This window comes from Harmonia axyridis, chromosome 1 (genome assembly GCF_914767665.1).
Source record: "Harmonia axyridis chromosome 1, icHarAxyr1.1, whole genome shotgun sequence".
In the NCBI taxonomy this organism is placed as follows: Eukaryota; Metazoa; Arthropoda; class Insecta; order Coleoptera; family Coccinellidae; genus Harmonia; species Harmonia axyridis.
Genome location: NC_059501.1, coordinates 14,509,653 through 14,523,349, shown reverse-complemented (window position 1 = coordinate 14,523,349; position 13,697 = coordinate 14,509,653). Strand labels below are relative to the sequence as shown.

Sequence of the window (13,697 nt, the reverse complement as noted above, 5' to 3'; positions counted from 1 at the left end):
ATATCCGACAATGGATGGACAGGGGCTGAAGAAGAAGAAGAAGAAGATATAGTCCATCATCAATATCAAGACAACAATTAGAAATTCGGTATGGGCCCGAATTATATCAAGAGGTCAGGAAATATGAGGAAACCTCAATCAAACTTGTAAGATGATGTAAACAGCCGAATTACTATCTAACAGAATCATGTTACCTAACCTAACCTAACCACCACTGAGTTGAGTTAGAAAATGAAGTATGAAAGAATCAAAAAGAATTTAAAAACTCATCAAAATTGATAACTTTATATAAATATATTCCCACTCGTGGTTTTTCCTCTCCTTCTTCTGCATATAGTTATACATAAATTATTATCTGTGTTGAATGCAACATGTTGGGAACTTTATCCAGACTACTCTTTTGAATTATGCTCCCTCAGGACTTTCATTTCCCGAAACATAAATAAAACAGGAGGATTTATTTCCGAACTTCCTCGTTATGCATTCGGGTTTCTGCGAGTAGTACATAATCCAAAACCTCGCCAAGTCTACACCTGACCAATCCCCTTAATTGCTGTATTTAGCTATGCCGATGTTGCCGGAATACAGGAAGCTATGAAAATATTTACATGAATTCATCAACATGACATTAATCACTATATGTACAAATCTCATCATAATATATGCGAATATTATGTTTCTTGGAAAATTTTCATGGATTTTCAGTGGGATTTATGATTTCAATTAACCGAATTTTCTATGGGAGAACTTCAAAAATCTAAGCATTCGATTTAACAATTTTGTCAAGAAAAATGTGAAAAAACGATGATGAAGTGGCACAACTGTTCTTTATATTCATTTGGAGTTTGAATGTCATCTGTCATTCAGTGGCAATATAGATAAAAATTTTTTTCAGATAATTTCAATATACTCGTATTTCGCATAATATTCCATGGATAAAAATATCTAAACATAAATCTTGATCGCTGAACTACCCTGTAAACATACACCAACCAACATTATCAGGTAAATCTCAATCGGAATTATGTTGTATTTCTTCAAAATTGCTTGAAAAATCTCTCGTCTCACAATAGCTTCATTACCCTATACACTTTTCACTTACAGTAACCAACGAAATCTCGATGTTGTGTTTTTCCAAAATTACAAATACAATATGTCTGTTAAATTTGTCTAATAGGTAATCTTAATTGGAAGTTGAAGAAACTGAGAATCTGGATCAGGTTGTATTTCGCCAAAATTGTTTCGAATAATTTATTTCTGAAATTTGTCTAACAATAGGAAATACCCTGTACACACATCAACCAATAATATCAGGTAAATCCCAATAAGGATTATGTTGTATTTATCTGAAATTACTCGAATAATCTAGGTGTTCAATTTGTCTAATCACAGTTGAATCACCCTCTATACGTATGTCAACACATGTTATCAGATTAATCTTCTATTTCCATAAATAATCTCCTCATCAGGAAATGTATGCAAGAATTGAGATTATGTTGTATTTCCCCATAAATGCATGAATAGTATTTAAATGAAATGTATCTATTATATATCTATATATCTATTATAATAACTCTTTTTACATACATTGACCCACATAACTGAATAACTTCCTAATTCCCATCAAATCTCGCTTGGAAGAACAACGCAACCGGGAATCGGGATTATGTTTTATTTCCCCAAAATTTTTCGAATCGTCATCTACATCAAGCAATATTATCGATCGCGATTGTGCTGTATTTCTCCAAAATTGTTGGAATAATCGGATAGTCAAATTTGTCTAACAATAGCTGTATGCATACATAAGCCAACATTATCAGGTGAATATCGAACGGAATATTTTGTATTTCTTCAAAATTGCTTGAATAAATTATTTGTTAAGTTTATCTAACTAAATCGGAATTATTATTTACATACATATACATAAACCAAATTTTTCAGGAAAATCTCTTTTGGGATTATGTTGTATTTCCCCAAACTTGCTCGAATAATTTATTTATCAAATTTGCCTCACAATAGCTGTATGCATACATCAACAAACATTATCAGGTAAATATCGATGAGGAATATGTTGTGTTTCTTCAAACTTGCTCGAATATTTTTTTCGTTAAATTTGTTCAACGATATCGGAATAATTCTTCACAGAGAAATGCATTTACCAAATTTTTCAGACAAATCTCTATGGGAATTATGTTGTATTTCCCCAAACTTGCTTGAATGATCTATTTGTTAAATTTGTCTTACAATAGCTGAATGCCACACATTCATCAACCAACATTGATGGTTAAATCTCGATTGGATTATGTTGTTTTTCTCCAAAATGGCTTGAAGAATTTATTTGTTGAATTTGTATTACAATAGCTGATTGCCCTGTATACATACCTAAACGAATATGTTTAGGTGAATCTCGTTATGGATTATGTTGTATTTCTCCAAAATTTCCCGTATAAAATCTATTTACCATATTTTTTTTTCTGTAAACATACATAATCACATATTTTCAGATATGCCCTCAATTCCTAAAGATAATACCTTCATCAGAAGGCAATGCGATAATAGAGTTATTTAGTATTTCCCCATATATGTATTTATAATCTTTATGTGAACTACATCAACAGCCTGTAAAGATACATCAAACCCACATAAATAGATAAATCTCTAATCCCCAGAAATAATCTGTTGATCAGAAGACAAAGCATCCTCGAATCGGGTTACCCTCTACCCAGAATCGGCATCAGTTTGATTAATACTTTTCTGTGTTTCAGGGACGGCGGTGGAGTTGCGGAAGGTGTGCGGGGGTGTGGGACGCGGCGCGTGCCCAGTCTCCGTCTGGCAAACGGTCGTGTGGCGGCGGCCCAGTCCGAAGAAGAGATCCGCTCGCCGCCTCCGCACCGCCTAGCCAAGGATGACTCGATCAAGATCAGCATCGAGAACACGAACACGTGCACGGACTCTCTGGTGACGGCCATCGATGATGAAACGTTGCTCATCGCTGACTACCTCTCCAACGACATGAACTACAAGGGCTCGGGCAAGGTCCACTTCGGTGTGGACGATGTGTCCCTATACGGCACCCCCAAGGAGGAACCAGGTCCTACTCCCCTGGGTTCCGTGGAGGCTGGCAAGCAGAGCTTCATCAAGAACCAGCTCCAAGCTCTCTTCCAGCCCACTGACAACAAGTTGGCTATGAAACTTTTTGGCTCCAAAAAGGCGCTGATGAAAGAGAGAATAAGACAAAAAGCCTCTGGTCATTGGGTGATACATCCTTGCTCCAGTTTTAGGTGAGTTTGAGGTAGATGGGAATGATTCACTCGAATTTAGATGATCTCGCACTTTTTTCCTAGTTTTCTACTTTTTTTTCTAGTACTGGAATGATGATCTTCTAGACTTCTGTTCTCTGGAACAGGCATTGAGTTTTATTCTGAGTAGGACGAACTGATTCTCCTCAACTTCTGTAGGGCCAACGGAAGACTGAATTTCAGATTTTTACAAAGAGTTTTTATTTCCTCGTCATAATTTAGTATGCGAAAAGTATTTAAGGCTTATTTTCACTATAATTATAGTACTATCGTGAAAATGAGCTGTTATCCTTTTTTATATTAGATTGAAAACAGGGAAATTCGGTATTTCTATCATTATAAAATTTTGAACGGTAGGACTGATTGAAATTCCTTATGAATGAAAATTCACGTAAATTCAGGAAAACGATCATAAATGATGCATAGACCAGTTATTTCATGAGATTATATTGGGAGGTATATTAAAACGTTATTTCAAAGAAACTCATTAGAAGCTCCGGAAAGCTAATCAATTAAAAAACAATCAAGATACTTAATTAAGGAGATGGTGGGAGTTGACAAATCATTCGAAATTTTACTGAAGCGGTTTAATGCTTTGTAGTTCAACCAGTTTTGTTTATTATTTACTCGTTGTAATTGGATATGGAAAAAACTAACTCCCTCTCAAATTTTCATAGTTTAAATAAATAAACTAGTTTTTCGAAATCTATAGAAGCTATTTTTATTAAATGTGGTTGTTCTAGAAAACCATCAATGAATTTCGAAGCCCAAATAACAAAAAAAAATGAAACAATCAAATAAAAACATTAAGGAGGGTTTCATACTTTCATAAAACTTTGATTTACCGATCAACTCGTTGACTGTAGCTTGAAATATATCGGTATTAAAATTGAAGTGAAATGGTACACAGTTCGAGGAAATCACCACGATAAAAGCTTTATGAAATCCACTATTCATTTTGAAATTAGAGACAAGTTTTGCTTCAATAATATAATAGAAAGATATAGGTTCATATGAAATGAATATAAATATACCGAAAAGTTCCGCATTACAAATAACCCATTAGGTACATTATTTATTCAATAAATTTACACGTATTGATATATTTTGTAGTATTTTGACAACGCGACCCACAGTTTTTCAAGTTCAGAGTTAATTTGGCAAATTGTTTGGGATTGAAAATTACCTTCAATTCAGGTGAACCGTGACATATTTCTATCTAGTTTATTCGTCGCGAGAACCAGACAATGCAAAATATTTCATTACGAAGTGAATGATAGCTAGTTATTAAACAACAAGAATGAAAAGCGACACTTTTTTGCGCGCACGAGAAGTTTTCATCAGTAGTAGAAGGGGCAAAATACGTGGAAATTGTTTCGTTTCATTCCGCTATTGGACGAAAAATAATTGAATTCTAATGAATCAATTTAATGAAAAAAGAATCATTAACGAATTTCCAAAGGCGGAGATTTATCCAAGTTCTATAAATTTCCTCTACTAACAAAAATTCATCCCAACTCATGTAAATGAGCAAAAAATTCTAATTTCCCGGAAGACGAGAAGAAAACTTCGAGAAAAGACTGTTACTTGACTTTACCAACTTTTGAGCGCTAGTTCATTCAAAGGCGCAGTATATGCCACAAAACTCTAATTATATATCATATCCATATGTGATCCTTTTGTGAAGACATCGTTGTCGGTTAGTTTATCTAGATGATGTTATCTGATCATACAAACTTCCTGATTTATTGTCGTTTGAACATTCGAGCGTTATTTTATATAAGTATTTCAAACTTCAGCAGGAAAATCTGAACTCGATGAGATATTTTGTAATGGAAATTTTTCAGATATTCTCCTGAATATTATGAGGTTGACGCGATCATCAAAAAATTATGCACGAAATTTTAAATTTTTATTTTACATCCAAGCGCGACAAAACTTTTCTTTCAAATAGAAAAAGAGCAAATAAGAATTCAGACAAACTAGACAGAATCATTTCGACATCCTTTCCTCAAATGAATGTTGGAAAAGGGCAAATGATCGCATTATTCTATCTTCATTTAACTAATAGGATTTCATCTCAGGAACTCAGAAACCTTTTTTCCTTGAGCCTTGCAACAACCGAGACGAACATTGAAAATTCACCCTCACATTCGATAACAGCTCTGATGTGTTTCCGAGCTAACGTCATTTGAACCTGATGTTTTTTTTTAATTTGAATCGGGCAAAAATGTCGAAAACGAAACATCTTACGGAAAAATGTTTGTAATGAAAGATTAATGGTTTTTGGAGAAAATCCATTTAATTCCCCCTCAGAGTAAGGGATCATCTTTGGAATATCAATAGAAACCCCTGTTTTTTATTGCAGATTCGTACTCTACGGCAAAAATACAAATATTTCGTAAGAAAATTTTTTCACGAATATTCACAAATAGCTCTGTGATCGAGTTTGAATATTCCGTCTAAGAGACCTTAATGTAACCGTTCCATTTATCATTCACATCAGATTATCGACGTGAATTTTCCAACTATTTGTTGAAACACCTATTCGTTCGATTTCAAATAATCTTCTTTTAATTGATACATCGTCATTCATTAATGGGAGTATTTTGAACCAAAAACTAATAATGTCACCATTTTTAAATGATCCATGATAATACATATACTGAGAACAAACAGTTCAGCAGAAATTTCATGTGGATGATAAATAGAAAGGGTGGGTACGTTAAGTTCGTTCAGACGGAAAATTCAAACACAAGTATAGAGCCATCTGCATTTTCAATAGAAAAATTGCCAAACTCAAAAGTCTCGTTTGAAACTTTTCAATAGTTTTCCATTAATTCGGCCAAAGGAATTTAAATCAAATGAAAATTCAACTTGTGAAATACCTGATTGAACATTTGTTTGTTTTCTAAACTCATAAGTGATAAAAATGGAAAGCATTCTTATGTACAGTATTTTATCCAAGTATCTACTATATTCAAGAAAAGCACTTCTTCTAGAATTCAGTACATGGCGGTTGATCTGTGATCTGATGTGATTTCTATTTCACAAGCAAGTAAATGTTAATTTTCACATGCTGAAGAAGTCCAGTGGTGCACGGCAGCTGTTGCATCCCATTCTGCTACGTCAATGCCAAATTCGACAAATGCACCCTAGGATATCGTATTATTCGCCGAGCTTGCTCGGCAATTTGAATATCAGCAGCTAATTCAATACCTCAACAATAATCCATCAAACACTGATAAGTTTAACAAGAGATTAATCAATCAAATATACTTCGTTGAAATTGAAACAGTGAATCTATTACTGGAACCAATTAATATCCTACAAGGAAGCTGTTTAATTACATAAAAGCGTATCGCACGATGTATCCAATATATTACTGCCGTTTCAGCGGTAAAATATATCGCATCGCAGTATAATAATTGATGCAGCGGCGTTTTGAAATATTTTCTTTTGCTAAAATGCATTTGTTTTGGCAATTATTTACTTTATCCCATACTGTTCTGGACGAGACGAAATTTATTGAGACAGTGAATATCGAAGTATAAAAAAAATTGCAGTACTTCACATGACAAAAAAAGTTGTTTTCGATATTTTATCATGGACAGGTACTCTGATCATTTTCACCAGATATGATCTCATTGCTTTTTTCCGGTTATTATTCAGAAGATTCACATGCCATGTTTCCTCGAACATGTGCGGAGATTGATTGAAAACAATTCTATTGAAACATTTTTTTTTCATGAATGTTAGGTTCACATTTTCTAAAAAAATTAATTGTTGATACTTATTTTTGTTGTAAAGCCTATACACTAACATTTTAAATTTTCCGAGATGGTAGGATCATTTTGTTTTGAATTTAATTTCTAGTACGTGCTGAGGGTTGAACAGAAAACTGTAAAATGGAAATCACTGATATAACATCGAATATCATCAAAAAAGTAATGAAAACACGGCCGTAGTTTAAGAGAGTTACATAAAACATAAATCTTTCGTTTGCTACTCTTTTGAAAAAACTGTGCCATTCACAGTAAAGATTGAATTCATTACACTGAATTATCTAGTTTTTTATGGCAATGACGACATATCTCTAAAACGTTTAAAAACTATACATTTCGAAGTCTATAGGAGAAAACTCCATAATCTGACTACCGCCTTGGAAATATTAAAATTACATAAAAAGATTAGAAGGGTTGTATGAAGTAACACACCTACAAAATTCAGAAAGAATCAGACTGCTGATTTCCAAATTATGGATGTCCGAAATTCAGTCTAATTTTCATGAATCATCCTGTATCTCCGAAAATTAGCATATACAACAATCTTATTCTCTGAAAGGCCTGAATAAACGCATTCACCACTAGGCATGGTCAACCACTCATGTTACACCCTGTATATTAATATTATTTAAACATATAATAACTAATTTTCAATGCAGTCAAATCCATAGTTGTCATAATGAAACTATGAGAACTACTGAAATGAAATTTACAATGATAGGGGAACTAGAAAGCGCTGAGAATGGTCATCTTTCATTTCCAAGGAAATTCTTTTGATCGTAAATTCATGCACGTAGGCCACCCTTTTCAGCGTTGAGGTAACCCTATTAGGAATTTGGTATGTCAAAGGAGATCAAGTAACACATCATTTTTAAGGAACGTCCATTTTCTTCACATAAATGTATGTCTTTTTGAGCGGTCGTTCTCCGAACAGCTCAGTTCGTCACGGTGTCTGTAATTTTCGAAATTGGAGGTGGGACTGGTCTCAAAGGATAAGGTTCGACTCAAATTCGATTCTGACCGTTCGCTCGTAAACACGATATCTCTCGAAAAGAAAGAGCTATCTTCTTTAGGTGCCGTCTTCTAGCGAAGTTGGCGATGATTTCTGCAAAGAGAAAGAGCTTGAGACTTGAAATTTTCGAAATTTATTTATATAGGTTTACTAGAAGCAAACGATTAGGTTTACAACAAAGAATCACTAAGTAAATTCGAAACCTTTTAGACTCCTATACATATAACCCGTTGGAGTTTTTTGCGATTTTGAATTACCATATTGGCACGAAATCGTGGAGGAAAAACTATTCTTATCAATTAATCTTCAAATTAATTTAAATGAGATATGATTACTTCAAAGATAACTCATCGCTAGAAAAAGTTAGTTGAAGCCAATGTGCTAAATTTGCATCAAATTAATTCGATTAAATATGAAAAAAATGTTGCCAAGAATTGAGTACGATGTGTTGAATCGTGAAGATGTTCCATAAAAACCATGGAAGAGTTTCAATTCATCATTTTCTGAACCAACTAACTTTGGACATGTCTCAAGAGAGACGAACTTCACTCAGAAGGGAACACCTTGATAAATATCGAAAATCCTTTGGAGACAGCAAATTGAAAGAGTCCCTAAGATGAGGCACTTTCAGAAAATTCAACTTGAGTTTCTGCTTCTTCGAACACTTCATTTCTGAATGCGATGCGGAATTTCACGAGTATTTACTGAGAAAAGATAATTTTCTTCTTCTTTATAATTCTACATAGAACTGGGTACTTTAATTTTGTCTAAACATCTATAATTAACTGATTATGAAATGAATATAGTCTCAATTGGTCAAATCGAATTCACTGATGAAAAATTCGTGACTATACTTTTTTTAATAATATCCTTCCATAAATATGCTTACTTAAAAAAAAATTATTTTGAAATTTTCGGATTAGAACTTCTGAACTTGTGACAGATGATTCAATTATGCTCAATCGTGTTCAATGGCATTCATGCCGTTAGATACGGTAGCCACTCTATTCCTTCATTATCCGATCGGTCAAATTTGTATCCGAATCAATAAAAAGTAATCTATCGCCTATGGCAACAGCTAAAAGTACTTTTTCCTTTCCATTCTGTTCTGTTATATTTCGGTTCCGGTATTTTACTGCAGTTGTCAGTTACTGTTTGAAACATTCGGAATCAGCCAAGGAAATAGGATAGGGGTACCGCTGTCCGAATTTTTGTATTCCTTTTAATATCCAAAAGGGAATTCGAAAAACGAAAACTGACATTTTTAGATATATTATCGAAAAGAATGAGGAAAGTCCTGTGAAGTTTCAGATAAAATTATCGTTAATTCGATGGTGAGGAATATCAGTCACAAGGAACAGTTGTATACAATTTAATTTAATTTATTCAATGGCAATGTTTCTGAGCATTTAGCTCCTTCATCAGGCTAAAAACAAAAACCAATTTATAAACTGTTAAATTATATTTAGGATTTGGAATATTTTGTTATAACTTCAGTAAAGAACTTGGTTTGAAAAAAAAATTTTATTACGTATTACGACAACTTGTACAACTTCTACAACTTGGTTAAGTCAAAGTCACAGACATATATTCAAAATGTCATATACTATGTTGACCATAGAATTAGCAGGTGGGTATGTTCAACATCCCCCTTCAATTTAAATATTCATAACAAATGTTTAAATTGCGAACAAAAAAATATTAATACATTATTTTACATTTAACATGTTTCTGAAATAAACAAATTTTTCTCTTTGTAGAGATTTAGTAAAAATATCAGCTACATTTTCACTTGTGCTTACAAATGATAGTTTGATTAAGCCTTTTGCAACAATATCTTTGATAAAGTGAGCTTTAATGTCAACATGTTTTGACCTTTTACTATTCTCAAAGCTTTCAATTTGTTTAAGAGCACTTTGATTGTCTATCAATAAAATTGTGTTTGAAATGTTCAATTCAAAATCTGCACAAATACCTTTTAAGTAAAGTAACTCAGAAGCAGCCACAGCACTGGCTAGATATTCAGATTCACAACTTGACTGAGCTACTACATTTTGTTTCTTCGATATCCATGTCACTAAATTTTTGTTTAAAAATATTGCACAACCACTTACACTTTTCCTGTCTAGTTGGTCGCTTCCCCAGTCTGCATCAGTGTAGGCTGTTATCTCAAAGTTTTCGTTGCTTGTTTCATAAGTCAAATTCAAGTTAATAGTACCTTTCAGATATCGTACAATTCTTCTTGCAGCGTTCCATACTTGCTGTGTAGGTTTTTCCAAAAATCTGCTTAAAAATATTACAGAATATGCTATATCAGGTCTGCTGATTGTAGCAATATATAGTAAGGATCCAATAATTTCCCTATATGGTACCTTAATAACTTCTTGATCTTCAACTTGGAAGTTTGGTTCCATAGGTGTTTGAGCTTCTTTACATTCATGTAGATTAAACTTCTCTATGATTTTATTTATCAACTTCTTCTGGCTGATAAGCCATTTGTGGTCTCGTTCAATAATTTCCATTCCTAAAAAATTTTGAAGTTTTCCCAGATTTTTTGCATTAAATTCTAGTTCTAATTTATGTTGAATAAAGTCACTGTTTCTGCCAGTTACAATTATATCATCAACCCATATTAAGAGCCATACATTGTCTCCTGTATACAAGCAGAAATCGTTTTTAGATCTCTTTAATTTGTATTTTTCTGCAAATTGCTGAAACCTCTCGTTCCAAAGTCTTGGAGCTTCTCGTAAACCGTATAGTGCCTTTTTCAATTTTAATGAATTGTATTTTCCTTTTGTATTGACACCTTCAGGAATTTTAATAAAGATATCGATGTTCAGTTTTCCATTGAGAAATGCTGTAGGAATATCAAATTGTTTTATATCCCAGTTCTTTTCTAGAGCATGAGAAATAAAGAATCTTATTGTTTGATATCTTGCTACAGGTGCATATGCATTATAATGATATTCTTCTTGATATCCCTTAGCTACTAATCTAGCTTTCTTAACTCCACATTGCTTGGTTCTAAATACCCAACGTGTATCAATGGCAGTTTTTCCTTCTGGTAAAATAGCTGGTTCCCATGTTCCATAATTTTCGTGTGCCATAAGTTCTTTGCTTATTGCATCTTGCCATCCATTTCCAATTTTCATGGCCTCTTTATAGTCTTTTGGATTTTCGGCTTCTGTCAAAAGACAATAAACATGGTATAATTCATAATCGTTGAATCTTGACGGTATTTTTGTTTGTCTTCGTGATGTTGTTTCTGTGTCACATAGCTTGTCTTCTTGCGGTTCTCCAATTACATAGTTTTCTTCATTTTTCATGTGGTTATCAGATTCTTGATATGATGTGTCATTCTCATCAAACTTGACATCTCTGGAAATAATGATTTTATTCGTTTGTGGACTCCACAATCTGTATCCATTTGCGCTATATCCCACCATTCTCATTGGTGTTGCCCTGCTTTCGAGTTTGTCTCCTGAATTTGGTATTTTCACAACCCAAACTTTACTTCCAAATACTCTTAGCTTGCTCAAGTCAGTCTTGGAGTAGAAAATACTGACTGGTATCTTTCCTTGCAAAGCAGCTGTTGGTGATCTGTTCAACTGGTATGCTGCACATTGAATAGCTTCACCCCATAAACTTCTAGGTAGGTTTGTTTCTGTAAACATAGCTCTTACCTTGTCTAATAATGTCCGATTGGCTCTCTCACTAACTCCGTTCTGTTGTGGTGTGTAGGCCAGTGTATACTCGGTTTTAATTCCTTTTTGTTTACAAAAATTTTTCAGTTCAGTACTTGTATATTCACCTCCTTGATCCATTCTTATTCTCGAACACACAAATCCTTTGGCTTTCATTTCTCTGATGTACTGCATTAGATTGAAAGGTGCTTCGCTTTTGTTCCTCAACAGGTATACTGTAACAAAATGTGAATGATCATCAATTATAGTTTGATAATACCTTTCCTCATTCAATGTAGGGGTTCGTATTGGCCCTCCAATATCTGAATGCAAAAGTTCCCCAACAGATTTGGATCTCGGTAGTTGTTTACTCTCAAAAGGTTCTCTTGTTCCTTTGGCTTCTCTACATGGACTGCATGTGGTTTTTGGAGTTGGCAAATTCATCTTCTTCATATAACATTCCGAAATATGTCCCAACCTTCTATGCCATATATCTCCTGTTGCTACTAGGTTACATACTTCTTCTTGTAATTCGAATGATGCTATGTATAATTTGCCCATAGACTTGCAATTTATTATTGTACCATCCATACTTTCTATGAAAGTTTTGTTTTTATCAAAAATCACTTTTTGTCCTCTTTCATTTAACCTTTTCACAGACAACAAATTATTTGTCAAATTTTGTACAATAAGAGCATCAAATCGTATGTTCCTGTTTTTATATATAACTCTTAGTGTACCCATTTTCTTCGAAATCAAAAAATTTCCATTTGCAACCCTGATTTTCACTTCATTGTCTAAATTTCTTACATCTGTCATCAATTCTTCTACTTTTTCAGTGACAAGATGGTCAGTGGCTCCACTATCTAAAACAAAATTTATTTTCATATCAGAATATGTTATATTCACCTCTCCTGAATTGAGAATTTCTGAAATGAAGACTATTTCTTTCTCATCTGTGTTTTCCTCACTTGTGTAAGCTCGTCTATTGACATTTCTGTTGAATTTACCTCCTTTTCTCTGTGTGTAATTTCTTCTACCTCTACTTAAACTTGATACCTCATTTTTGTTCTTCTCCGGACAATCTCTCAGAAAATGATCTCCTCCAATTTTCCGGTAGATTTTTTTTATTCTTAAAAAATCTTGTTTTTCTCCAAACCTAAATATCAATCTGCATGTCTGGTCCCATAACCTGTTAAATTATATTTAGGATTTGGAATATTTTGTTATAACTTCAGTAAAGAACTTGGTTTGAAAAAAAAATTTTATTACGTATTACGACAACTTGTACAACTTCTACAACTTGGTTAAGTCAAAGTCACAGACATATATTCAAAATGTCATATACTATGTTGACCATAGAATTAGCAGGTGGGTATGTTCAACATAAACAAGGGCATGGATCATACAATTGGTGTAGCAATAAAGATAAAAAATAGATAAAATGACGTCGCTATACAATAATAAATACGAAATATAAACTAGATGACAAAATAACAATGAATAAAGCAAAACAATTCACGCCAGATCGGCCAAGGAAACAATAACTATGAATAACGGTTATAAATGATTCGAATACATCGAAATCATCAAATAAATGTTCATACAATAAAATGGCATTCTCAGGATAGCATTAAAACCACATCAAACAAGACGTATCAGTATAAACAAAAGCATCAGGCAAGACAGACTGCATTAACATGTGTGTTACATACTAAACACCCGATTCAAAACGAAACAAGAACTACCGCGCAATAAAATTATCTACATTAACCTTACTAATTCAGTTGAAATTCACCGAACTCAAACTACCAATATCGGTGCGTGTATTCACAGAATCTTTTATTCTCTTGATAAAAACCATTTCTTTAAATGTTCTTTTCTTTATTTAAAATTTTTACATTATTGAAATCGAAGG

At 33.3% G+C, this 13,697-nt stretch overlaps 1 protein-coding gene across 5 annotated transcripts in view; it reads left to right on the top strand.

The window, feature by feature from the left end:
• Window positions 1–13,697, top strand: part of LOC123677445 (potassium/sodium hyperpolarization-activated cyclic nucleotide-gated channel 2) — a 194,291-nt gene that overhangs the window by 82,522 nt on the left and 98,072 nt on the right. For all 5 annotated transcript variants that reach the window (XM_045613988.1, XM_045613980.1, XM_045613970.1 and 2 more), the window contains one exon: window positions 2,766–3,281. In XM_045613988.1, the coding sequence (XP_045469944.1) occupies window positions 2,766–3,281 (516 nt within the window). The remainder of the gene's footprint in view (window positions 1–2,765; window positions 3,282–13,697) is intronic.